Source organism: Lytechinus variegatus, chromosome 2 (assembly GCF_018143015.1).
Source record: "Lytechinus variegatus isolate NC3 chromosome 2, Lvar_3.0, whole genome shotgun sequence".
Lineage (NCBI taxonomy): Eukaryota > Metazoa > Echinodermata > Echinoidea > Temnopleuroida > Toxopneustidae > Lytechinus > Lytechinus variegatus.
In genome coordinates this window covers 56,900,865-56,926,494 of record NC_054741.1, presented here as the reverse complement: position 1 = coordinate 56,926,494, position 25,630 = coordinate 56,900,865, and the positions used below count along the sequence as shown (strand labels likewise).

General features: G+C 37.7%; 1 protein-coding gene across 1 annotated transcript; it reads left to right on the top strand.

Annotated features, from left to right (window-relative positions):
* Positions 1-2,938: 2,938 nt before the first annotated feature.
* Positions 2,939-6,393, top strand: LOC121408443. Its single transcript, XM_041599918.1, has one exon. The coding sequence runs from the start codon at positions 3,662-3,664 to the stop codon at positions 5,186-5,188; it is 1,527 nt and encodes a 508-aa protein (XP_041455852.1). The 5' UTR covers positions 2,939-3,661; the 3' UTR covers positions 5,189-6,393.
* Positions 6,394-25,630: the final 19,237 nt, after the last annotated feature.

The following is a 25,630-nucleotide window of genomic DNA, read 5'->3' as shown; positions in this document are numbered from 1 at the left end:
AATAAGAATATAGAGGAAAATTCACAGAGTAAAATACTGAGAAGTTCATCAAAATCAGAAATAAACAAATAAAAAAACTTTATTTCAAATTTCAGCAACATTTTGTGAAAACATTTAAATGCGTGCTATAGCCGTCATGAAGATTCGTTACTTGGGCAGCTGATGATGCCATTTTCCTACTTTCCTTTAATTTTTCTTACTACATAAAGCAAATTGTTTATTTTGTTACCTCATATAGCGTTAAAGGAGAGGTGTGAAATGACTTTTTAGAGGTCAAGTCCACCACAGCAAAATGTTGATTTGAATAAGTAGAGAAAAATCAGCATAACACTGCAGACTTCATCAAAATCAGGTGTAAAAAAATTTATGGCATTTTAAAGTTTCGCTTATTTTTCACAAAACAGTAATATGCACTATACACAATGACATGCAAATGATTCAGTCGATGACGTCCATCACTCACTATTTCTTTTGTTTTTTATTGTTTGAATTATACAATATTTCATTTTTTACAGTTTTGACCACGTGGACCGACTTGACTGAGCCATATAGTATTAAACAATGCTAATTCCACATTTTTAGCGAAGAATTGTTTCACCTGACAATGAGGAGAAAATAAAATTATTTCATATTTCATATAATAAAATACAAAAGAAATAGTGAGTGGATGACGTCATCAGTCTCCTCATTTGCATACCGACCAGGATGTGCATAATTATAACTGTTTTATAAAATTAAGCGAAACTTTAAAATGTCATAACTTCCTTATTTTACATCCGATTTTGATGAAATTTTCAGTGTTATGTTTGTTGGATTTTTCTGTTTTATTCAAATCAATTTGTGTTGGGGTGGACTTGTCCTTTAAATCTAAATTTTCACCTTTTAAAATATCTTTTGCTTGTCAGATATTTTTTTATGGAAAGTGTCTTCCAAAGAAAGAAGAGGAGTTGTTTTTTCTTTGTTGTTTAAATTTTCTTTTTCAAAGAATTTCGCTTTTCAAATAATTGTAAGAGTATAGGCGGGCCCTCTACTGGTCAATCATGATGGTAGATTGTATATAAGTGCCCGGCCCAATGTGAGTGATAAGCCAACTCGTGACATATGGCGATATGCACATCAATAAAAGAAGAGAAAAAAAATATCATACAAAAATACATATTTTCAATGTATTCAAAGTAATTATAAGTATTGTTGCACATTGGTTGAGTTTTTTTAACTTGGGAAAAATGCACCTGATCCAGCATTTTGGGGGCGGGACGGAAAATAAATTCATCAGCATTTTCCCAAATTGGCTGCTCGAAAAACTTAAAACGGTATTTTTTATTTCTTTGGAGGCCTGGCTAGGCTGGGTTAGTCCTAAAATCTACATGAAGTTTAGGTGCATTTCTTGTATACTAACCCAAAAGGGACGTTTTAACTATACTAAACGACATGTAGGCTATAGTAGACCAATCATTAAGAGGATCCGTATGGAGGTTAAAAAAACATTCACGTGTGCTTAGCTTACTCTCCATATTTAAAAAAAATGGCTAATCGTAAACAGGATGTGTACCTCACTCAGGCTATTATAATGCAGTCACGTAGCGCGAGCTGATTTTTTTTCGTATTTACCCAAAAGAAAACAATATTTTAAGGTGTGTCTGACATGTAAAAAAGTGTTAAGAGGATCGCGATATTTGTCAATACGAAAGCGAAGAGCGCGCTTAAATAATTGGAGATTAGGACCTCAAAACAAGACACTTTTTTGTTATCATGAGTATGATGTGTTCCTTAATTTGGATCAATTGGCGCCCCTCAAACTCAAGATCAATGTGGTGCCCCTTATTTTAAGATCTATACCGAGTTTAAAATCGAATTGGCGCCTCCTAACTTCAGATCAAATTAGTTTAAAATCAGTTTGGCGCACCCTTCATTTCGGGTCAGTTTGGCGCCCATTATGGTAGCCGTGATCTTTAACCTGATTCCTAAGAAAGCATGAATTCTTGTAAGCAAGCAACCAACGTTCCGAATCAAATTGGCACCCCTACGTTAAACATCAATTTTGTGTCCTCCACCCCCAGTTCAATCAGTAAAAAAAATAGAGAAGAAAGCGATTTGTTAAGGGAGAGAGTGTTCTCGTCACTGGGCTTGGTGGTGAAATCTCAAGCTATTCCGTATATGTCCCAGCGCATTATAATACGGTACCTGACGTGAAGGAAGCAGTATAATGATCAAAACTATGACGTCAACGCGTAAAATGGGTATAGTGTGGATATTAACTTCTTTTTTTATAATAAGCCTATTCATTATGATAGTGACTATTTACATGACGTATAATATACCCTCAGTACCCAAATATTTCGCAAAACGTCTGTGATCACAAGCACAGTGTCTATACAAACTCAATCACAAGCGAGCCCGATCATAAAGTCGCAGGTCAGTTAAAAGCCCTATACATGCATATTAGACATGTTTGAGCCAATAACATGGCAAGATATAGAGACTAAAGGTCGACATGGATATGCCTATCATTGAGATTGTTAATTTGCAATTTGGACGCAAATATAAACTATTATTACAAGACCTTTGGACAGTGGCATAGATGCCTATTTCTATGAACATTGAGTAAAATCGTGGAGTTCTCAGTTGGCAAGATTGAATTGATAGAAGTAACTATATTTCTGATTTTTGTCGATGTTAGGCTATCATTTGCGCTAAGGTTGACGAGTTTTAGCACATTTCAGCTTATAGCTTGGATCTTAACAAGTCGGCGTCTTAAGTGATCGTATTTATTATAAAGGTCCATGGTACTTAATACACACGTACCTCGAGTATAAAGCTCCAACGATTTCAACACATTGGCGATTGGAAATACAATTTTATTTACACGGTCCATTCTGTTGTCTGCATGTAAAAGGCGATATCTACTAAACAAGAGGCATCATTTTGACCAGATTGCAGACAAGTCTACTTTGAACCATGGACTTACTACACGATGTTTGAACCGATTTGTATTTCGCAATTTGTTTACTTCAGATCTGATACCGTGCACAATGGGTAGGTATTATGCCGTCATTACGGGTTTTCAAATTAACTGAGCATAACTAGATTTAAATGACAGTGTATCAGGAATATTTTGATTTTAATCACTCCATTTCCTTTCCAGTTGATTATGATATGAAATGACTACCGGTATTATGACATTCTTTATTCCTCCCACCCCCTGGAATATAAATAAGCTTATCTGTCTACAGCACGACCCGAAATGCTCTCGTACAGGACACGAACCAGTGAATCGTCACAATAGGATTCAATCTCTCTTCTCTTCTCAACCTTATTTTTCCTTTTCTCTCCGTCAGACGACTTTCCTATAGGATCGTGAGAGCGAAGAATAAAGCCTACGTCAAAGAATTGTTTGCCATTGTGTTTCGTGACGATTTAGTTTACCCATCGACCGAATGAACCTGTTGTGGTCGATAGACTTCCCGCTTTAGAAGGACACACTCCTCGAGCCCTCTGCCATGCGATCGAGGGGTGATAGTTATATGTTGAAAAAGATATGCCATCTTAATAATGGTAATATGCAGCTCCGGAAAACACTTGTTGGACCACATTCACTTGGAATACTGACTGTACTTAATTGGAACTAGACACTAGCTTCTCGTTGATTAAACGAAGGAGAATGGCGTCGAAGAATCTGATTATGCGAAAAAGTTTGGAGAAGGATCGCGGCGGATTGCCCCGGAGCGGAAGAGGCCCCGTGGAGCAGAAATGCCCCGTATTTCCCGTTCACTATCTGGGTAAAATGCCTGCCAGGGGCGAGTACGGAAGAGAATACATTTCTGAGCCCGTCGAGGCCCTTATGAAGCTAAAAGACCGACAGAAGTCGCCTAAGAAATCGGCTCTGCAGATCTCGGAAAAGGGGTTCCATTTCCTGGACTTGAACGGAGCCTTCGGTAAGGAGAAACACGTTTTGATCCCAATTCATCATATCTGCTATGGAGTAGCGGATGAACAGCATCCGAAAGTGTTCGCTATCATTACCAGGACTGACTCCAATCCAGAGAACAGCTTATTCGAATGTCATGCCTTTCACTGTGAACGAAAAAAGGAAGCGAGTGAGATCACATATTGGTTGCTTCGTACATTCCTTGAAGTGTTTGAAGACTTGCAGAAGCGGAGACGAATGAGACAGGAACGCAAGTTGCTCCGACAGCAGAGTGCTATGAGTGGTCCTTCATTTGACCTCTCCCCTCCCACATCACCTACGGAATCATTAACTGCTGCTGAATTAACCATGTACTCTGTTATTCTTGATGGCTCGAAGACGAAGGGTGCAGCAGTTCGTTTGGCCAGGAGTCATGGTCAGAACCGACCGGTCAGTTTTCCACCAGGACAACCTGCCCTAGATCCTACACTGGTGCCTCCACAAGCTCATGGTGGGCATCCTACACCAAGGGAAGTCTATAGTGGATCTGGCCCAGGGATGGTCTACGCACCACCTCCGGGTCCCAGGATGATGGCTGAAAACACAGTGGATGTCCAGGGAAGGCCAATCCAGCCACCCATCTCGCGCCATTATGATCCTCGAGCATCTATACCTACAACTGAAATGGCTCAGTATCCACAACGGGTACCTAAACCTACAAACACACCTGGTGATGCACACCAGCATCCGGATGTCTTCAAAAAGCAAAACGGTGCTCGATACTATAAAAACCCCGCTCTGCCCCGATCCCGTTCTTCCACCGGAAACACATCTTCTACCGATGAGAGCAACTCAACCCTCTTCAGCGATTCCTTCAGCGGGGTGAGCAGAGACGGATCCGACTTTATTTTCATTGAAATGCTCCAGGAAGAATTCGGTGGTCTCGATCTCTCACCAACTGGTGGCAAACCAGGCATCAGCGGACGGACCAATTCTAAGAAAACAAAGAATGGACCTCCTGATCAGAAATTAAGAAGCGAGGACATTGAGAAACGGGTTCGAGATTGGTTGGAGTATGAGGAAGGGGATGTTGCTGTATTTAGTCCCATGTCATCGCCTGCGAGTCCAGTGTCACCGTCAATGATGAGGAGTCCCGCTGGTTATCATCCAGGATATAGCTACCAAAGTGGTGGTTTTAGGAGTGATCCCAGGAGTAGTAGACCTGGGCCTCGGACAATTGGTAGCCAGTCCAGTGTGGCATCTGATAAGGATTATTTCTAGCAATATAACTTTCAATATTCATTGTCATCATCGTGACTCTTCGAATATTTGTGCATTTTTAGGATCCTCTAGTATCGTTTCCCAACAAATAATTTTATGTATCACAATTAAAGAATAAGCTTCCTGTAGCATGATCGATCAGATCTTTCAAAAATACTCTCAGGTACATGCTGTGCTGACGCAGTATGATTATGAAAAGTGATGTTTAATGTTGCTTTTATAAAGACTAATGGCTGCCAAATATGTGTTTTAATCCAGATAAATATGGATATTTCGTATGGACATGAACGGCAAAACATAATGTAGACTATACATACTTCACAATGCGTTAATGTTCATGTTGTTTCGTGCCCAAGTAAACTGTCATGTTATCAATGTCGTTTAGATTTGTTCGTGACTGCTGAATTTGTTCATTCTCACATGCAGACATGTACTATGATCATGATGATCATTATTTCTGGTTAAGAACAGACAAATCAAAACCCAATTATCGTGATTTAATTGAAATCACTTAATGTGATGTGCTTATTATCATGATTATGATGAACCTTTGTCCGTTTCGAACAAGCGAAATCGAATCTAAAAATGTTTTATGTTACTAGACAGTTTTGTACAAGTGACGGAATGAATATTTGTTTTTGAAGTTGATTCATCCTTCAGTCGAACAACGCTCTATAAAATTTCATGAATTACAAATCGGCTCTAAATAGGGACCAACGCGAACTCTGAATTTACATTTGAGTTCAATTAATTCGGTTTAATGTACAGGTCTTTTTTTTATGTAAAACTAAAACCCAAAATTCGATTTTTGAGTAGTAATAAATGACTCAGTTGCCTTTGTTTCGAGTGCATTCAGCACGTGAAGAATTATTTTTAATGTCAAATGTCCTTGCAGGCTAACCGAATCCTACCATTCCAAGAAAATCTGACGGCCTCGAGTGAATATCAATTTTATGTGTTTCAGGCTTATATAACTTCTTGAAATTACATTAAATGATGTACATGGATGGTGGAAAATAGCAAACCAGATAAATTTCAAATTCATTCCAATTGTATCTCAATCGTTTTTTTTTTCTATTTAAAGGGTGTACAAACAGCTTTAGATATGAAACTCTTATGGTTCAAGTTCTAAACCGATGTTGTTTGCGCAAGAACATATTAATGATCGAATAAAACAATAAAAACATGTTCAAAAGATAAACACTTTTGAAACCAAAATTGGCTGGTACAGTTCTCCTATGCAGAAAGATATAATCATATCGAAGGAGGGTATCAAAAGTTTTTTAGTCCAAAGGTCTCTGTTCACAGTGTGTTTAAGAAATTGAAACATTTTGCCTACTGTATGTTCACAAATAGACATATATTAAATGTATTAATCACCGTGTATATCTTGCTATATTTTATCTATTATAGTTGTATAGATAGTTATGTATTCATGAACTCCATATTGAAAGTTTCTATGGATATTTTATCACCTTTATAATTCAAGTGCTTTCGAACTTCTAGCTTCCATACAAATCGCAATATTTCTCAAAGTCTTTCGTTTTTAACAATAAAAAAAACTAGACAATCTTAACAATGTGATGATATATATTAATAACAAACAATCTATGTAATATACAGGCTAAGATAATGGTCTGGTGAATTATATTGTTGTATAATACATGCTTTCAGAAGAATTATGTAAGGGTTGCAGTAACTCGAAAGTACTGCCAGTGTGACCCGGTATATATAAAAAAAAACATGCGATGCCCGAACGTCTTTCTTTTTATACAAGCAACTGCACAAACTAAACCGACAATAATATCATCCCTTTTCAACGTTTTTTTTTTCAAAATTGTCTTCCTTTATCAATTAATGTTGTAATTCATGTTGACTGACATCTGTTTGTTTTTTAATCTTTAGTCCAATGTATGCTTACTCTGCATAGGCCTATTTCATGATTTTATGGAATGAAAGAAAATAGGAAACACCTTTTTTATCTGTTTTTTTATTCTTAAAGATCTAAATTTTGGGTAAAAGCAACACATATTTTGATCTATCGTCTTCGTGGTCTTTGTGTAGTTCGGATTTCAGAACCCCGATAGAACGTGTATTTACGGCTGAATATTTGAAGGTAAATCTATGAAATATATTTCATTAGCTTGTCCATATCAATAGACATATTGAAAGGGAATATTTTCATGAAACTAATTTCAAATAAGAATTGAGATCATGATCAGTGCACTGAAATGCGATCCTCATTATTAAAGTCAATTTGATTTTGGACTAGGTAAATACGATCTTGTATTCCCATATTTTCTATTCATTTGCCTTGTCGAGAATAATGAGTGATAAAATGTAGGTGCGGGGTAGTTCCATTTTTTTGTTATTTGCGTTCCATTTTTACGTCAGTGTCTACATCAGGAGTCCCGTGATTTATCCTTTGTTTGCTCTCATAACTCCATGAATAAAGATTTTTTTTCTTTCGGCCATTGTATTTTCTTTATGTGAAGCTATTCTCATTGTTCATTGAGGAGATATGAATTTCTGGCTTCCGTCGCTTTCCCACGCATTTGATGTGTACTCGCGGTCTTACGAGGAATACACTGTCTGCTTCGTATAGTATAGTTCATGGAATTATGAGTTGTCCTAACAAATAGCAAGGATTATTTGAACACTTAAGGTATTGACATACCGGATGTTTTAAAAAGGCAATTGGAACCCAATTTATGAATGCCTATGGTAATTTATTGCGTATTCTAAAGCCTATACCGCAAAGTGATGCGTAAATAGCTATTCAGATTGTAAATTTAATGGGTATCCGCAATTGACATGATTGATTTCCGTTCAGATAATAATTATCTTTGAATCTTATAGCAAGTCGAAATATATTTCGAAGTACGTTTAAAGCTTTATTTATTTACACAGCAAAAATTGTGGTGTTAACCGGTGTACATATAGAGGACCACACCAGTTATTTTAAACCGGTGTTAAACTGATGGTGTTAGTTTTAAACCTATAGGTGTTATTACACCTTTTGTTATTTCATTTACACTATTTGGTGTTATGTTTAATCTCTAGGGTGTAATTTTAACACCTCAGGGTGTGATCCTCTATTAACACCAATTGGTGTCAGTTTTAACACCGCAGTTTTTACAGTGTACAATCGTAATTGTGGTGTTAGATATATATCTCTATACTATTTTCTCTGTCTCTTGTTTGAATGGTCCACATATTATAGTAAAATCGCTTTGAACAACCTGGCTTTACTGTAATCATGAACTGATTAGAGAGATTGTTTTGATTTCTTAACAAAATGTCAAAATTCAAAGAGCAATGTTCAATTTGTAAGATTAAATTGCATTGTATTGCATAAAGGTTAAATATTGTTTAAAGTTTTCAAATCATTTATTTAATCTCTCTTTTAACACTCACAAAACCGTAAGGAGACCAGCGGCCTGTACACAAAGCGTAGCAGTCATCGTAGAAGAATATCTTTACGTTTGATTTGCATTGACTTCAATGTACAATCAAGCATAAAAACAAAGCGCACAATCAATTGCTACTCTTTGTGTCACAGGACCCAGGAATATGTTGATGAAAAAGTTGTAATCAAAATGTAACCCCAAAAATCAAAATCAACTTGATTTCATCAAATTGTAAGCGCACATCTTGGACTGGCGATTGAAATTCTGATTTACCATTAATATACATTTTTTCTGAAGCAGGCCTTTTATCTTGTTTAATTTTGTTTTTGCCGCCTTCGTATATTATATCGATTGGTATAGCATATCCCAAGCAGTGTCTTCCAATTCGCGATGTCCTCTATGTCAGATTATTGATCGTCATTGCATATGATTTCTGAGAAACTTTTTAGCATGCTGATATACATTATGATACTATGCTATTATATGTCCTATTCTATGATAATGCATTCAAAATAAACTGTAGTCATTTAATGCAAAATAAAATGCACCTCATACGGTGCATCATACGAAATATTAAGTATGTGATATACTTTCACTGTTGTCAGTGTCATAATTTCCCCTTTTCGAGTATACAATGCAGAGTTATCCCATACGATGCTAAGCCACACGAGTGCAGAAAAAACACACACAAGGTATAAACATGTTGGTATTATTATCTATTATTAACTGGGGTTATGAGTGTTGTCAGAAGTTCCTCCTTTCCAAAATATGGGAAAATGGAGGGAAAAGAATGTTTTCAATTGGCCACTATTGCACAATTATGGAGACATCGGCATACTTCGTCTCTACTAAATGATTGGATGAGCGAGGAATGTTTGAGTTTGTTCTCAAAACATATAACCATTGGTCCATACAAGGTGATAGAACAGAGCTTTTGTGCAAACACAGCCATCGTACCACACAGGAATACCCCCGTTATTAAGCAAAGTCATCCTTATTGTTACCTGGTTCCAAAATACGAATATGAATAGAAGACGGCAAATAGAGTTGAACTATGACCTATCTCGAGAATTCTAACTTAAGACAATCATGGTTGTTTTGTAGTGTGTGTGTGGGTGTGCGCAGGGACCTCCGCCAATGGGGGGGGGGGGGATTTTCAGCCATGTACCCTTTTCTTTGAGGGGTAGTCCCAATATACACTTCTTAGCTTTATTCTAAAAAATCAACAAATAGATATATAATAATCTCATAAGCCTTATTTGAATAATGCGAGCGCGAAGCGCGAGCAGAAATTTGTAATATATGATTAGATTTGATCGAAAAGGGATCTTTTAAGGACTGCCTTCAGTTAGTCATGGAGACATAACGTATTTTAACAATCAAATAATGCGAATGCGAAGCGCGGGCTGAAATTTTGTGACATTTCTACCTAAAGAAGGGTAATTCCAAGCACTTTTTGTAATTATGAATAGGAAAGGTATATAACTTAACAATTGATGCGAGCGCGAAGCGCAAGCGGAAAATGGTGAAACTTCGACCAAAAGACGGGACCCTTTATTCATGTTTTGTAAATCTTGAAAAGGATGGGTAATTGGGTATCTTCCCATATTAATTAATGCAAGCGCGAAGCACGAGCAAAAAACTTTTGATATTCTGAACAGAAATTTGATAATTTTAGGCAATAATTAACCACGTTTTAGATAAAGAACAAGTTGCGTATCTCAATAAACATGCGTGTGTGTGTTTTAGATTTAGACCTATTATCTGGGCATTCTGAATACACTTTTTATCATGAAAATCAATAATGCGCGCGCGAAGCCCGAGCACACCTCCTCCTTTTGAAAGTGATGATGGGAATAGTAAATCAATAATCATGAGTTCATCTACATTTATTTCGTTTTCTGAAATTTGTTTGTTCGGACGTGTTTTGGTTTTATTGTTTGTTCTACACTTGCAATGAATATCATACACGTTAGTGATAGAACTTTCTTAGGCAATGTTTTTTTTTTTTACTTCTGACTATACATTCATAAATGAGAAATAATAGAAAGCTTTTCTATACATTTGAAGAAGTAAATTTGGTGAAATAAAATAGATGACTGAATCTCCAATCATTACACCTTACTCCATGTCTCTTTCTTTGTCTTTCTCTACCTACCTATTTATTCATCTATCCATCTATCTATCTATCTATCTATCTGTCTGTCTGTCTGTCTGTCTGTCTGTATGTCTGTCTATCTATCTATCTATCTATCTGTCTGTCTGTATGTCTGTCTGCCTGTATATCTATCTATATAATTATTTATCTATCTACAGTGCGTCCCCAAAAAACTATACACTTTTGAAATGGCTGCCAAAATACAAAATGTAGCACTTTGGGGGAAAAGACTTATAGATATGGAAAGCCAATAAAGTCAACTTTAAAATGACACCAAAAAGTTGGAAAATTATTCATGCTTGAGCGAGCACTGCCCACTGAAACAGAGGGTACGCAAATTAGGGTGGGCTGGAATTAGCCTTCCAATTTCTTTCAGATTTTTTGTTTGGTACTTGCAAAGTTGAAGGTTATTTGGTGAGTTAAAGATCAGATGTTATCAGTTTGTTGTTTGTGAAAATTTCATACGTTATTAAATTGAAATTTAATGCATGAGTGATCATGAATTGCAATTTTTAGTGCAGCTTTATCATGTGGATCATGTGGATCTTAACAATGTGTTCATGACAGTCAGGAGAAGAGGGGGTAATATGACTTAGGTAGGTGAGGTAAGTTGATGGGCTCAAGGTCAACAGAACATTTAGCAACCCCTCCCTCCATCTCTACCCCCTCCCCCCACTTCTCTCCTCCTGGGAGACTAAGCTTGGCTAGGCTGGGCAGGAATTAGCCATACAGTTTTTTGAGAGGTTAGTCCTTTGGAACTTACAAAGCTAAGGGTGTTCTGCTATTCATGAGTGAGATAAGTTTTGGTTTTAATAGGCAAATTTCATGAATTACTCAATTGAAATGTACTGCATGAGTGAACAGGAATTGCAATTTTAGTGTAGCATATTCATCTTGTGGACATCAGAAGTGTGTTCATGAGAGTCAGAGTAATGTGATGGTACATGTACCTGTTACAAGCAAGAGGGCGAGGTATGCTAAGACTTGGGTAAAAGGGCATTCCTCTTCTTTTTGTCCTTTTACAAATTAAAAGTCATAGGTACCCTCCCCTCTTCACCTCCATTTTCCAGCCCCCCTCTCTCTCTCTCATCTCCTGGATTGTAGCCTTTTCAAAACTTAACTGCCAAGTGACCGGTGGCTGATGGTCAGTTTGAATGATTACCAAAAAATTTAATGATTATGATGATCAATGAAATTATTGGAAAAAAATGAATGTTTTATTGATCACATTGCACATTGAATGAGTTAATTTACTGATAAATTGTTGATTGAATGATTGATAGGAAAAAGTTGATGCCCTAATTCAGAATTAATCATTAAACCAACATTCTGCTCTGTGACTTCACGCGTACATAAAAATAGCCATCAGTCTCTCAACAGGAGGAGGGTGGGAAAGAGGGAGGGGGCGGGGCTGAATGTTCTGTTGACCCTTATTCCATCAACAGGGGCGTCGATCCATTTTTCAGATTGGGGGGGCAAAATCATGAATCAATTTTCCAAAGGCGCTCGATCACACCCACACACATATGCCTATATATATGTGTACATATATATATACATATGTATATATATACACACACACACCATGCACACACACACACACACAGACATATATATATATATATATATATATATATATATATATATTTATATATATATATATATATAGCACCAGCAGCCAGCAGATTAATGCGAGCGCGAAGCGTGAGCTGAAAATTTGATATTTCGATCTGAAAAAAAATTGAGTTTAATGGACGTTTTTAATAAAGAACAAGATATATATATCCAACAAAAGATTATTGCAAATCGAAGTGGGAGTTCTTTTGAGGTTTAGAACTGAAAACGGGACCATATTCACCTATTTAATCATGGAAAGTATGGGATTTTGTTTTAAAAAATGATGCGAGCGCGAAGCGCGAGCTGAAATTTTTTGATATTCCAATCTGAAAAGTGGACATTTTGAGCACGATTTTAGACGAAGAACGAGTTGTGAATCTCAATCTCGCTTGCTGATTTCTGTGTAACAGTACAATCTTATTTTATTTTTAGCACATGCAGAATTATTGGGGGGGCAAAATGATATGTTTGCCCCCCCAATATTTTCATTGGTGGGGCGATCGCCCCCCCCCCTGCCCCCCCCCATAATTGACGCCTCTGTCCATCAACCTACTTCTCCCACTTAAGCCCTATCTCACACCCTATTCTCCCGACTGGCCGACTCCCATGAACACATTGCTGAGATCGCCATGATAAAGTTGAAATGCTGCCCCAAAAGAGATCCAAATGATAAAGCTGAAATGCTGCTCCAAAAGTGTAATTTGTGTTCACTCATGCATAAAATTTCAATTTAATAACTTAAAAAATTTGCTTAAGCTATCAAAATTGATCAAGGTTGATCATTAATTTATCACAACGCCCTTAACTTTGCAAGTTCGAAATGATTTGCCTCTCAACAACTGAAATAAATTGGAAGACTAATTCCAGCCCACCCTAATTTTCATACCCTTTGTTTCAGTGGGCAGTGCTCGCTCAAGCATTAATATTTTTCCAACTTTTGGTGTCATTTGAAAGTTGACTTCATTGGCTTTCCATATATGAGAGTCTTTTTCCCCAAAGTGCTAGATTTTTTATTTGGCGGCCATTTCAAAAGTGTATAGTTTTTTTTGGGACGCGCTGTATATACCTATCTATCTATCTATCTATCTATCTATCTACATATCTACCTATCTGTCTGTCTGCCTATCTATCTATCTCATTATCTATCTATCTATATACCTATCTATCTATCTATCTAATTATCTATCTATATATCTAGCTATCTATCTACATAATTATATCTACCTACCTATCTATCTATCTACCTACCTACCAACCTATCTATCTATCCATCCATCCATCCATCCATCCATCTATCTATCTATCTATCTATCTACCTACCTACCTATCCATCTATCTATCTATCTATCTATATATCTATCTAACTAACTATCTATCTAACTAACTATCTATCTATCTACCTATCTGTCTGTCTGTCTATCTATATATCTATCTACCTACCTACCTACCTACGTATCTATCTATCTATATATCTATCTATCCATCCATCCATCCATCTATCTATCTATCTAACTAATTAACTAACTAACTAACTATCTATCTACATATCTATCTATCTATCTAGCTAGCTAGCTATCTGTCTGTCTGTCTGTCTGTCTATCTATCTATCTATCTATCCATCTATCTATCTATCTATATATCTATCTATCTATCTATCTAATTATCTATCTATATACCTATATATCTATCTCTATATATCTATCTATCTAATTATATATCTATCTACACTGTTGGTCATGAAGGTGGAATATTTTTTTTCACCAAATTTTCACAGCGTAATTATTACAACATGATTTGAATATGGCATGTTTGGTGCATGATAACCAGTTTACTTTATCATTCTACCTTTTACACACGTTTTACAGTGATATTTTACAAGTTTATGTCCTAAGCGATGAATGTCATGAGCACAGAACAACAATGACGACAATATACAGTACATTAAAGGATCATGAATATTTATTTTCAATCTCTCTCAGTTTTCCAGCCGACTTCTTTTTTGTGATTTCATGGACAAATTTGCATCAAACTTGAGTCATTGTTCTTACTCAGTCGCTAGTATCGGGTATGTCCACCCCTGGCACGAACCAGCGCATGCAGACGTCGTGGCATGCTGTCCACAAGCTTGTTGATGACGTCAACAGGCATAGCGTCCCATTCTTCCCTCAGAGCATCTGCCAACTCCTGCAGATTTTGAGGAATGACCTCTCTGTCGCTGATGGCTCGGCCTAGGGCATCCCGTGCATGCTCTATGTGGTTCATATCCGGCGAACAAACTGGCCATGGCAACTGTACGACGCCCTCTGCCTCCAGGAATTCCCTTACTGCAGCGGCCCTGTGCGGTCTAGCGTTGTCATCCTGCAGTCGGAAATTGTGGCCATACGCTTGTCTTGCATATGGAAGACAGTGGAACTCCAAGATATCCCTGTAGGCGGCGGCGTTGACGTTTCCGTCCGGAACCACCAGTGGCGTTTTCCCTCCATAATGGATGCCGGCCCATATCATCACTGTGCCGCCTCCGCCTTGAGTCGTCTCGTGGATACATTCATCGCGAAGGTTTTCCCCGGCTAATCGACGAACTCGTCGTCTCCCATACTTTCGGTCAAGGATGAACCGGCTCTCGTCCGTGAAGACCACGTGTTGCCAATGTCCTGGATGAAGCCTTCTGTGTTCCCTAGCCCAAAGAAGACGAGCTACTCTGTGGCGAACAGACAGGCGTGGACATTTGGTCAACCGTCGTGCTCGGTAACCATGTTGGAGCAATCTGCGATTAACGGTTGACCGGGAAACGTTGATCCCATGATATCTCCTCCACAATCGACGAAGACGGCTTGTGGGCAATTTCCGGTTTCTTCGGCTGAAATTCAAGAGTTGGCGATCATCTCTTCTTGTGGTCAATCTGGGACGTCCTGGAGATTTCCGTGGCCGCACATTCCCCTCCTCGCGTTGACGTTTCAGGATCTTAGAGACTGCACTCTGTGATATCCCTAGGACTTCTGCGATATCAGTCTGCTTGTAGCCATCCTGTCGCAGTGCTACCACTCTCTCGCGTGTTGCTGTTGCCGTTGGACCAGGCAGAGTCCAGGGAACGTCTCCACCGATTTTTATTTCAAACGGTACAAGGAACTCGAAAAAATGCAACCTTCTTATACACAGTGCCAAATCAGGGAAAGGGACAGAATATCACTTGCATAGGCTTTTATAGTCTACAACAAAAGAAATTATTACGTAATCCAAATTTCTCATGTTATAATGTCACCTGTGTAATGGGGAAACATTATGTAATCACTCAATTACCATTTTGTCTACGCGTAGCCTTTTAAATACCAACAAAACTGTTGACTTTTATTCAAAAATATTTTATTCCACCTTTATGACCAACAGTGTATATAACTATCTATCTATCTATTTAACTACATATCTAACTATCTATCTATCTGGGCGTTGTGGCGTGCGCCTGTAATCAAATCTGTGGGGAAGTTACAAATTGATGCAGAGGTTCGAGGTTCGAGCCCTGGTCACGTCTTTCGGATGGTGACGTTAAAGGTCGGTCCCAGACGTAAATAATCATATCTGATTGATACACGTCTGACAAAACTAAAATACACACACACTCTATCTATCTACCTACCTACCTACCTACCTACTTACCTACCTATCTATCCATCCATCCATCCATCTATCTATCTATCTATCTATCTACCAACCTATCTATCTACCCATCCATCCATACATCTATCTATCTATCTACCTACCTATCCATCTATCTATCTATCTAACTAACTAACTATCTACCTACCTACCTACGTATCTATCTATCCATCCATCCATCTATCTATCTATCTATTATCTATCTATTTATCTATCTATCTATCTATCTATCTATCTAACTAACTAACTAACTAACTAACTAACTATCTATCTATCTGTCTATCTGTTTGTCTGTCTGCCTGTCTATCTATCTATCCATCTATCTATCTATCTAATTATCTATCTATATACCTATATATCTATCTATATATATCTATCTATCTTCATATCTACCTATCTATCTAATTATATATCTATCTATATAACTATCTATCTATCTAACTACATATCTAACTATCTATCTATCTATCTATCTGGGCGTTGTGGTGTACGCCTGTAATCCAAGTTGTGGGGAAGTTACAAATTGATGCAGAGGTTTGAGGTTCGAGCCCTAATCACGTCTTTCGGATGGTGACGTTAAAGGTCGGTCCCAGACGTAAATAATCATATCTGATTGATACACGTCTGACAAAACTAAAATACACACACACTCTATCTATCTACCTACCTATCCATCTATCTATCTATCCATCCATCCATGGCATCCATCTATCTATCTACCTACCTACCTACCTATCTACCTATCTATCTATCTAACTATCTATCTATCTATCTAACTATATATCTATCCAATGTATATCAATCCTCTTTTTAAAAAAGCGTGCATGCACTTGTACCAATTCATACGTCATTTGATTAGGGACCTGATGAGACCTTCAGTTGTAAAGCCCGTGTACTAGGTGCCTGGGCCGGGATCTAATCCCGGGCCCGGCTTTAATGTGTAGGCCTATACTCTGGCCCTAGTGAGGTCTAAAGGCCTGGTCACACCGCCCGAGCGTTGTTGGAGCGGTCGTGGAGCGGAGAGAAAAATCATCACCGCTCGCTACCGTTCATCATTTTCGACTTCGATTGTTTTTTTGTTTTTTTTTCGATTTTTCCCCCAATTTTGTGAGCGAAATTCGACCCTCTCTCCCTACCGCTCCACGAAAGGCCTGGTCACACAACCCAAGCGTTGGTGGAGCGGAGAGAAAAAATCGTCACCGCTCGCTACCGTTCACCACTATTTAACCAAAGTTGGCCTCCGTTAAGGCAACGCCGAATACACTCGGCCACCGCTGATGGTCCCTCCTACCGCTCCGAACGTTTTGAGCTGCTCAAAATATTGCGAGCGGTGAGGAGCGGGCAGTTTTCCGCTCCAGCAAAGTTGACTACCGCTCTAACAACGCCCAGTCAAAGTTTGGCACCGGTGGACGAAAGTTCGTGAACGCTTGGGTCCGCTAGGCCAACGCAGAAATCTTGAACGCTGGACAACCGCTGCTTCGCCAGCATTGCCCGGCCGGTGATTGAACGGTTCACAAACTTTGGTGGAGCGGTTTTCCGAGCGGACACGGGATTGCTGAAACGGTGCTTTCATCCATTCATTGTTAAATAATAGCAATGAAGGGATGTACTTTTGTCTACCAGAGTAATTGTGGCGACTACAATGAGTAGTTGCATAAATAGTACACTCTCATAGTGTTAAACCCGATCATAAACCCATGTTAAACCCATGATCATAGTGTTAAACCTGTCGAGCCGACGCCCGCATGCGCAGAACTCCGCTCTATCAAAGCTCGAGTCACCGCTAAACCAACGCTCGCGACCGCTCGCCACCGTTAAACCAACGCTAAAGCTACGCAGCGTAGCTTATGCTGGCTTCAGCGGTGCACCGCTAAGGCAACGCCCATGTTTTCGATTTTTCCCCCAATTTTGTGAGCGGTGACGAGCGTTGTCGGAATTCGCCCCTCTCTCCCTACCGCTCCACGACCGCTCCAACAACGCTCGGCCACAGGACAATCATACACACAATTATGCACCCTCGCGTATCTTCCCCTCACATATGACACATTAACCTCTCCGATCCCCCTCTTCCACCCCCCCCCCTCTCTCTCTCTCTCTCTCTTTCACACACATAATGTATTGACAGACATGGTTATTTACGACTATGCTAGGGCTCGAACCTGAAACCTCTGTATCAGTTCGCTACTTTCTCCACGTAGCTTGGATTACAGGCGCACGCCACTACGTCCATCTTTGTTTTAATTTGCCTTGTTTAAACTGTGTATATCTGACGCTGTTATGAGTGTTATGTAGAACTGGGCCCCGTCTTACAAAGAGTTCCGACTGATCCAATCAATCGTAATTCTATGTGGAAATCCATCAGTGTCATATTTTTTTTTCTACGAAAATTTGCAAAATGTCCTTTGTATGCTTAAAGAAGCACAGTGAATTTTCAAGAAAACAATGAACGCATGTATATCCATCATAGCTAAAAAAAATATTTTGAACAAACATGCATAATACTTGTTGACTTTTCTGGCCGTCCATAGTTGCGATTGATCAGATCAATCGCAACTCTTTGTAAGACGGGGCCATGGAATGCCTTGTCTCTATTACTCTGTATGACACCTAAAATGGACGATAATCTAAACAAAAAATCTATCACAAAATTCTTATTGCTTTGATGGAAAGGGAATAATTGAGGTTACACACACACAAACAAATATTGGATAATGATGATGATGATGATGAGCATTTGAAGAGCGCCATTTATCTGTATAAAAAAAAACATTCAAAGGCACCGGCTCCCCAATATGTCACACTTTATTAAAAAAGATGGTCCTAAGTTCAGATTGTTGTTTTACAATCACGAAGTTGGATTGGTACAGAATTCCAATGCCAATGAGCAATATTACTGAGGAAAAGCTCTTTCCCCGCAAGTTTTTAAATACTTACATTTATCTTTTAATCAATCAAATAGATTCAGATTTTATTTCATAATAAAACCGAAAATTCTTGAATCATTTTATTCGGAAACAAAAGAAATAGTTCCATTTTTTTTCATCGTAACCGACATATCTTGAGTTATTGTGTTTATCAAAGGGAGCCAATTTCCTGAAATTGTGAGAGTTTCATCCTTAACTCTCCTTGACGAATCTATTTTGGTATTCTCAAATAGCAATTATCTTTCAGCGACAGTTTTGATTAGGGTCGGGGCAAACGGCGTATTAAAATTGACGTCACGTTTTGTTCTCGTTTGGATTATTTTGGGTATTATTCATTTATATGATTCCGACCTTCTCCCTTCTTCGTTTTCTTTTCTCAGCGCCTTTTCCACTTTTTCTTGAATGCCATAGGGAGGGTTACTCCCCGCCCCCCCCCCCCTCCCTTGGAGCTGCTTCTGATCTTACATTAAATTTGTATTAAAATACATATTCATACTTTTTACTTTAGTGATTTAGGCGATCATGATGATCTGAGTGGCTCCATTTCGATTGCAAATAGGTCTACAGTTTAAGTATATAGTCATCTATCCTGGATTAATTCGGTCGTTCCAACAGTACCTTCTTCTAATCAGCTAAAAGTACATCGACTACCATTGTGCATAATTGGATAATCGAAATGGTGTTTTCTACGAGAAGAATGATCTGGCGTTCTTTTATGATTTTGACGTTTATTTTATCAGCCAGCCATCCCGGAGCAGTGGGTAAGACGATATAGAAAACCAATGAATGAGACTACTTTAATAAAAAAAACTTATTATGTAACATGACACACGAAATGTGTGGCATAAATAAATATGTCACTGTGACACAAGTAAGTGTGTCACAGGATAAACAATGTAACTCACTCATGTGTGACATGTGACTTCATCGAGGCGTCACTTGACTCCATTTAGTGTGCCACTTTGACTCTTGTTACAGTAGTCCGTATGGAGGGGGGGGGTATTGAACCCTCGTTTGACCAAGAAATCTTATCTGTATTAAGGAGCACCGACTTAAGACTCGTTATTCCGAAACACGTAAACAGCCTATACCCCGATGTTCGTTAATCCGAAAACGAACATTTGTGGCGTTATTCCGAAGGAAGGCAAGGGCGGCCGAACGAAATTTCGTTTGGGGGGCAAAACCAAAAATAACACTCGTACGTCAAAATGGGCACTTTGGTGATATTTTCACCATGAGATTATCATCTGTGTGAAGTCATTGTGTGTTCCATAGTAATTAAGTAGAGAAAAGCCTTTGAAGTGACTTCTGATTATGGAAAGATGTATATTTAGGCTTTAGTTTTCGCGAGAGAGTATAATGAGCGAGCGGTTTGGGAAAAAAATTCAAAGCTGAAATTGTAAAACTCGTTTTGGGGGTCAATTATTGCTAAAATTTCATTATTGCGAGGTGTTGCGAGCATTTCAATAATAAATGAAAATGAAAAAAATCCGAGCAGGTTTTTGCTATCATTAAAAAGATGTTCATCTAACCATGGACCCTAGGGTCCATGATCTAAATAAAGAATTAACACAAGCGCAAAGCAAGAACTTTAATATACTGTCCAGAAAAGGAACCTGTTAGAGATTGCATTTAGTGACCTATTTATGATTCATATTTCACCAATCTAAAATGCATACTATAAAATGAGCATTTATTTTGAAAAAAAGGAAATTTCCCAATTTGGAAAAAGAACATTTCCCTGTTATTTATTTTGGGGGTGCAAGTGCCCCCTGCCCCCCCCCGGTGGATCTGACTTTCACAAATGGGGGGGGGGCGAAATTTTTCTCACTCATAATTTCCCCAATCGGCAGCTTAAAGTTGACTTTTGTTTGTTTGTTTCTTTGAAAGAGTAGTCATAACAGTCAATAATAAGCTTTATTCTTATAAAATGAAATAAATGACGAGCTCAAGATTTTGAAAACATGAAGGCCTAATAAGACATGATAATAACAATATTGGTATTATTCACCAAGGGAAGCCACTTCAGTTCTGAAAACTGTTCCCAGCGGGCTCTGCTATTATCACTACCCCGGCTGCCTAGGCGCCCAAAGGAAGTCATTTAATGAATTTCTTCCTACCGGGCACCTCACCTGGGTTGAGTGCAGCACAGTGTTGATAAATTTCTTGCTGAAGGAAATTACGCCATGGCTGGGATTCGAATCTATGTTTCATAGTCAGAAGACTAATCAACTTGGCCACAACGCCCCCACATAAAAAGTAAGCATTCCGAGCATTTTTGTAATTATGAAAAAAGGATTAACATTCATAATACCGGGCGTAACGACCAAAAACATTTTGTTAACATTCATATTCTTTATTGCCATTTTTATTATGATCATCGTTTAGATTATGATCATCTTTTTTTATTACTAGCAGAAGCTCTTATTAACAATTACATCCCCTCCAATACAAATCCTATTATCTGGAGGTTACTCGCACGCAACCAACACCCTTAATCCCCTGCATCCTTACACAATTTGCTTAGGCAGCAAGTGCTCAGATAAAATCGAAATTAAGCATTATTCTTGATCCGGGCGCATATTCTTACTGCAATATATGCTTTGGCCACAGCACACATATGTATCATCGTTCGTTATTACTATTATTGTATAACATCCTGTTATCTTGTAAGAACAACACCGATCTTATTACCAAAATGAATTGATTTAATTTTCGGAAATACGAACCTTATTTAATTTTCGGATTAACGAACCTTATTTCGTTTGCGGATTTACGAACCTCATTTCGTTTTCGGACTAACGAACCTCATTTCGCTTTCGGATTAAGGATCCTTCGGAATTACGAACCTCATTTCGTTTTCGGACTAACGAAACTTCGGAATTACGAACCTTCGGAAATACGAACCTTCGGAATAACGAACCTTCGGAATATCCGAACCTTCGGAATAACGAAGCTTTGGAATTACGAATGTATGCGCCAATATCGAGTGCCACATTCTCATCCATCATGTCAATGGGCGGTCGGTTGTTATAGGGTTGTTATAGATAATAATAACCAACGGAATTTAATGAAAAGTTTGTTTTAACAACTATCTGTCTTCCAAATTTTCATTTTCATGTCTATATTTAAAATGACTTGATTATGTTAATAGACCTCATTTGTCTGAATTTGAATCAGAATTTGAACTTACCCTTTTTCCTTCTTTCATAAATACATTCAGATTCCATTATCATGAATATTGTATTTTTAAATCGTGCATGCATGTTTGATTTCTCAATTCAGTATAAAAGTCCACTTCTCTTTTTTTTCGAAGCGAACATCAAATGCCATCCAAATTCTAGTAGTTGCTACAAGCTTCTACCTGATAAATATCTACATTATACTGCAAGAAGCGCCTGTGACAACATCCAAGACCACACTGGATCGTATCTGTTTGTACCTTCATCTCAAGAAGAAGAAGATTTGGTTAATGGTCTATTCCCAAAAAGTTCAGAGCATGGCTTTTACATCGGCTGTTGGGCGAGCGGTGAAGACTCGAATTTCAAATGCTACCACGAGAACCAGGATTTTCAATATCACAGTAAGTGCTTGCTAAAAATGAGCGATCAAAATGGGAATTTGTGGATTTTATTGTCTTATTCCATATTGATTGGATAACTTGAAACATGCGATTAACATTGTTCTTGCATTCGTAAAATTAGATTCATCATGTTTATCTGTTTATAGTATTATCTCTTTGCTTGACGTTTTAATGAGTTTGCTTGTTAAATATGATCTTATTTCATTTCTTGTAGTTGCCTGGATAAGCTTTGTACAGACATGTAGGCCTATAAATATTGTCATATCGTATAGTCTTCAGTAAATCGAAAGTCGCCCACGACTTAAGTTTTATCGTTTTATACTTTCCATGGAAAATTGCTATTACATTTAAATTTGCCTTAAACCAAGATTGGCATCATATACATGTACATGTATGTTTAAAACTTGTTCTTAATTTGAATTTGAATTTCATTTTTTTTAATTTTGCTATATTATGAGATATGAAAGCTCTACGAGGCTTCATCGAATTTACTGGTTTAATGTCGACATTCTTTATGGTCATGTGGAATATCATTAAACGATATAAAAAAAATGAAAATCCATATTTTATTGTTCGAATGGAAATCTGAAACAGAAATACTCAGAAAAATATTTTTCCTCATTGATCGTGGGCCCGGCAGTCAGTACTGTGCAGCCCCAGATCAAAATTGGTTTTGCCAAAACATTTTCTATGACCGTGGCACTTTTCATAATTCTAATAGGTCTATGGATTAAAGGAAGGAAAACAAGTCTTAACGAACTGCTTACTAATATCTTTAACTATGTCTTGAGAATTGGAGTCATGTTTTACAATGTCATTATTAAGGGGTCACTCATAAATAACATCCTTCCGTTTTGTATGGACAGTCAAGATCAAAAGATTATCAAGATCATGTCCAATGATAGGGCACAATATATAAGGTCCCAGTGATTATGTTTTTACCTGAAGACTGGGCGAGTTCCAGTAACCAAGAAAGCTATGTTGTTTCAGAGTTTTGTCCTTGCGTTCTAAAAAGATGAACGATTCATGGACATGTGTCATATTGTTCATTGGGCCTATAGACAAGAGGATTGTCTAAGCTTCACCATATTTGGATTAGAAATTATTTTAAATATAAAATTAAATGAGGGAATGCTATCTATAGAGTTTGAAAGGCTCCTAGCCTTGAATTGGATACTAGAAATTTTGGACATGATGGAAACCTTTATTTCCATTCACTGAATTCATCAGAACAATGTGATACCGAGGCCCTGTTGTACAAAGAGTTCCGATTGATCCGATCAATCGCAACTATGGACGGCCAGCAACGTCAACATATTCTATTATGCATGTTTGTTCAAAATATTTTCTAGCTTTGATATATATTCATGTATTCATTGTTTTCTTGAAAATTCACTGCGCTTCTCTTTACATAAAAATGACATTGTGCACATTTTTCGGAGAAAAAATTATGACACTGATGGATCTCCATAGAGTTACGATTACAACAGGGCCCAGGAGTCATTCGAACTTTCAGCGTAAATTTGGAAATGGGGATCACCGTCGTCACTATGAACGATGATCTCATGCGGCAAATAGGGACCACAATGTAAAAGAGAAGTTTTGTCAAATCAATAGAAGACCAAGACCAGTATTCTGAAGTCGAGTTTAACTTAAACTGAGGTTTAAAGTTGTGGTTTAAGTATGGATAGCCAATTGTTACACAAATCACTAAACAATAGAGATATCATATTTCAGCTCATTTGGCTCTCAAATCATTCATAATTGTCTAGGAAGTATAAATAGATGATTGTCTTCACCATCGATGCATCAGGAAAAAGCACAGTAAAAATAAGAAACTTACAACTTAATAAAGATTTTGACACTTTCGGCTTCCCATACTTAAACCACAATTTTAAACCTGACTTTAAACTTCAGAATACGGGTCCAAGGGTTTAGCCTTTTTCGGTAGTAAATCTGAATAGTATAGACCAACTGCTTGTGGGCCAAATGCATTCATACACAAATTTTTGCTCACCCACGGCTTTTCATTTCATAATTTCGTTTATTTTCATTTCCAACGTTTCCAATTATGTTTTATTCTAAGATGTACATTAAGGCTCAGCGCCAAAAATGCGTTCGATTGCAGATTTTAAACAATAATTATATGCCAGCAATATTCAATTGACCGCCATGCAGTTGACCGTGTATACACACTCTCTCTTTTTTCATCTTCTCCCGTTATTGAAATATCTTAAATTCAAAGTATCATATTTTTAAGCGATAAAAGTGTGTAAGAAATGTTTCTAAGTCAGAGACCTAATACAAAACTAGCTTGGGGCAATGATTAGTTTTTAGGGGTGAAATAAACTAGCCCCAGAAAAAATAGTTGGAAAATGTAAGATGCAAGCCTAGGTTGTAGAAAAGATTCATATTGAAAAAGTGAGAAAATATCAAAAAGTAAAGAAAAAAAACACTCGCAAAACTTCATATTCTAAATATTTGTCACGTTTTAAACAAGTTTATAGCCTCTACTTCCGTCAGTGGCGAATTAAATTGAAACTTGAGGAGGTTAACATAGCGGCTAGGGCATAATACAGTGCGTATCAAAAAAAAAAAAACGGGACAGATTTGAAAAATCTATAAAATTTTTGTTTCAAAGTATGATCTTAATATTTTGGGGTCATTACGTGCTCTGGTGTCTTATCCTTCAAATGCCATTAAAATGATTTCGTTTGAAACAATTTTTTTTATAGACTTTTCAAAACTGTCCCGCTTTTTATACGGACTGTATAATAGGAGAATGCACTCCACAAGTTACGTTTTTTTAGCAGCTTCCTCGATTCCCCACCTGCTAATATGATGATTATCTTGATTTAATGGAGGATCTTCCTAAATACTACAGACCCGATGCTAAGATGCTGAAATGTACAAATATATAGTCTCTTCTAAATTGAATTTTTTCTCCATGTATGCTTTCCTAATTGTTCAGATTGGAATCCAGACGCATCGAAAGACGACAGAGAGGATAGGGGGATTTGTATGATGAGGAATACTGGTTGGGAACTGAAAAATGACCATCGGGGTGTTTTGTGTGAACGTAAGTTTCGAGAAGTCAAA

What these genes read in the sequence shown, in the direction of transcription:
- LOC121408443 (XM_041599918.1), top strand. Translation starts at nt 3,662, where the DNA reads ATGGCGTCGAAGAATCTGATTATGCGAAAAAGTTTGGAGAAGGATCGC.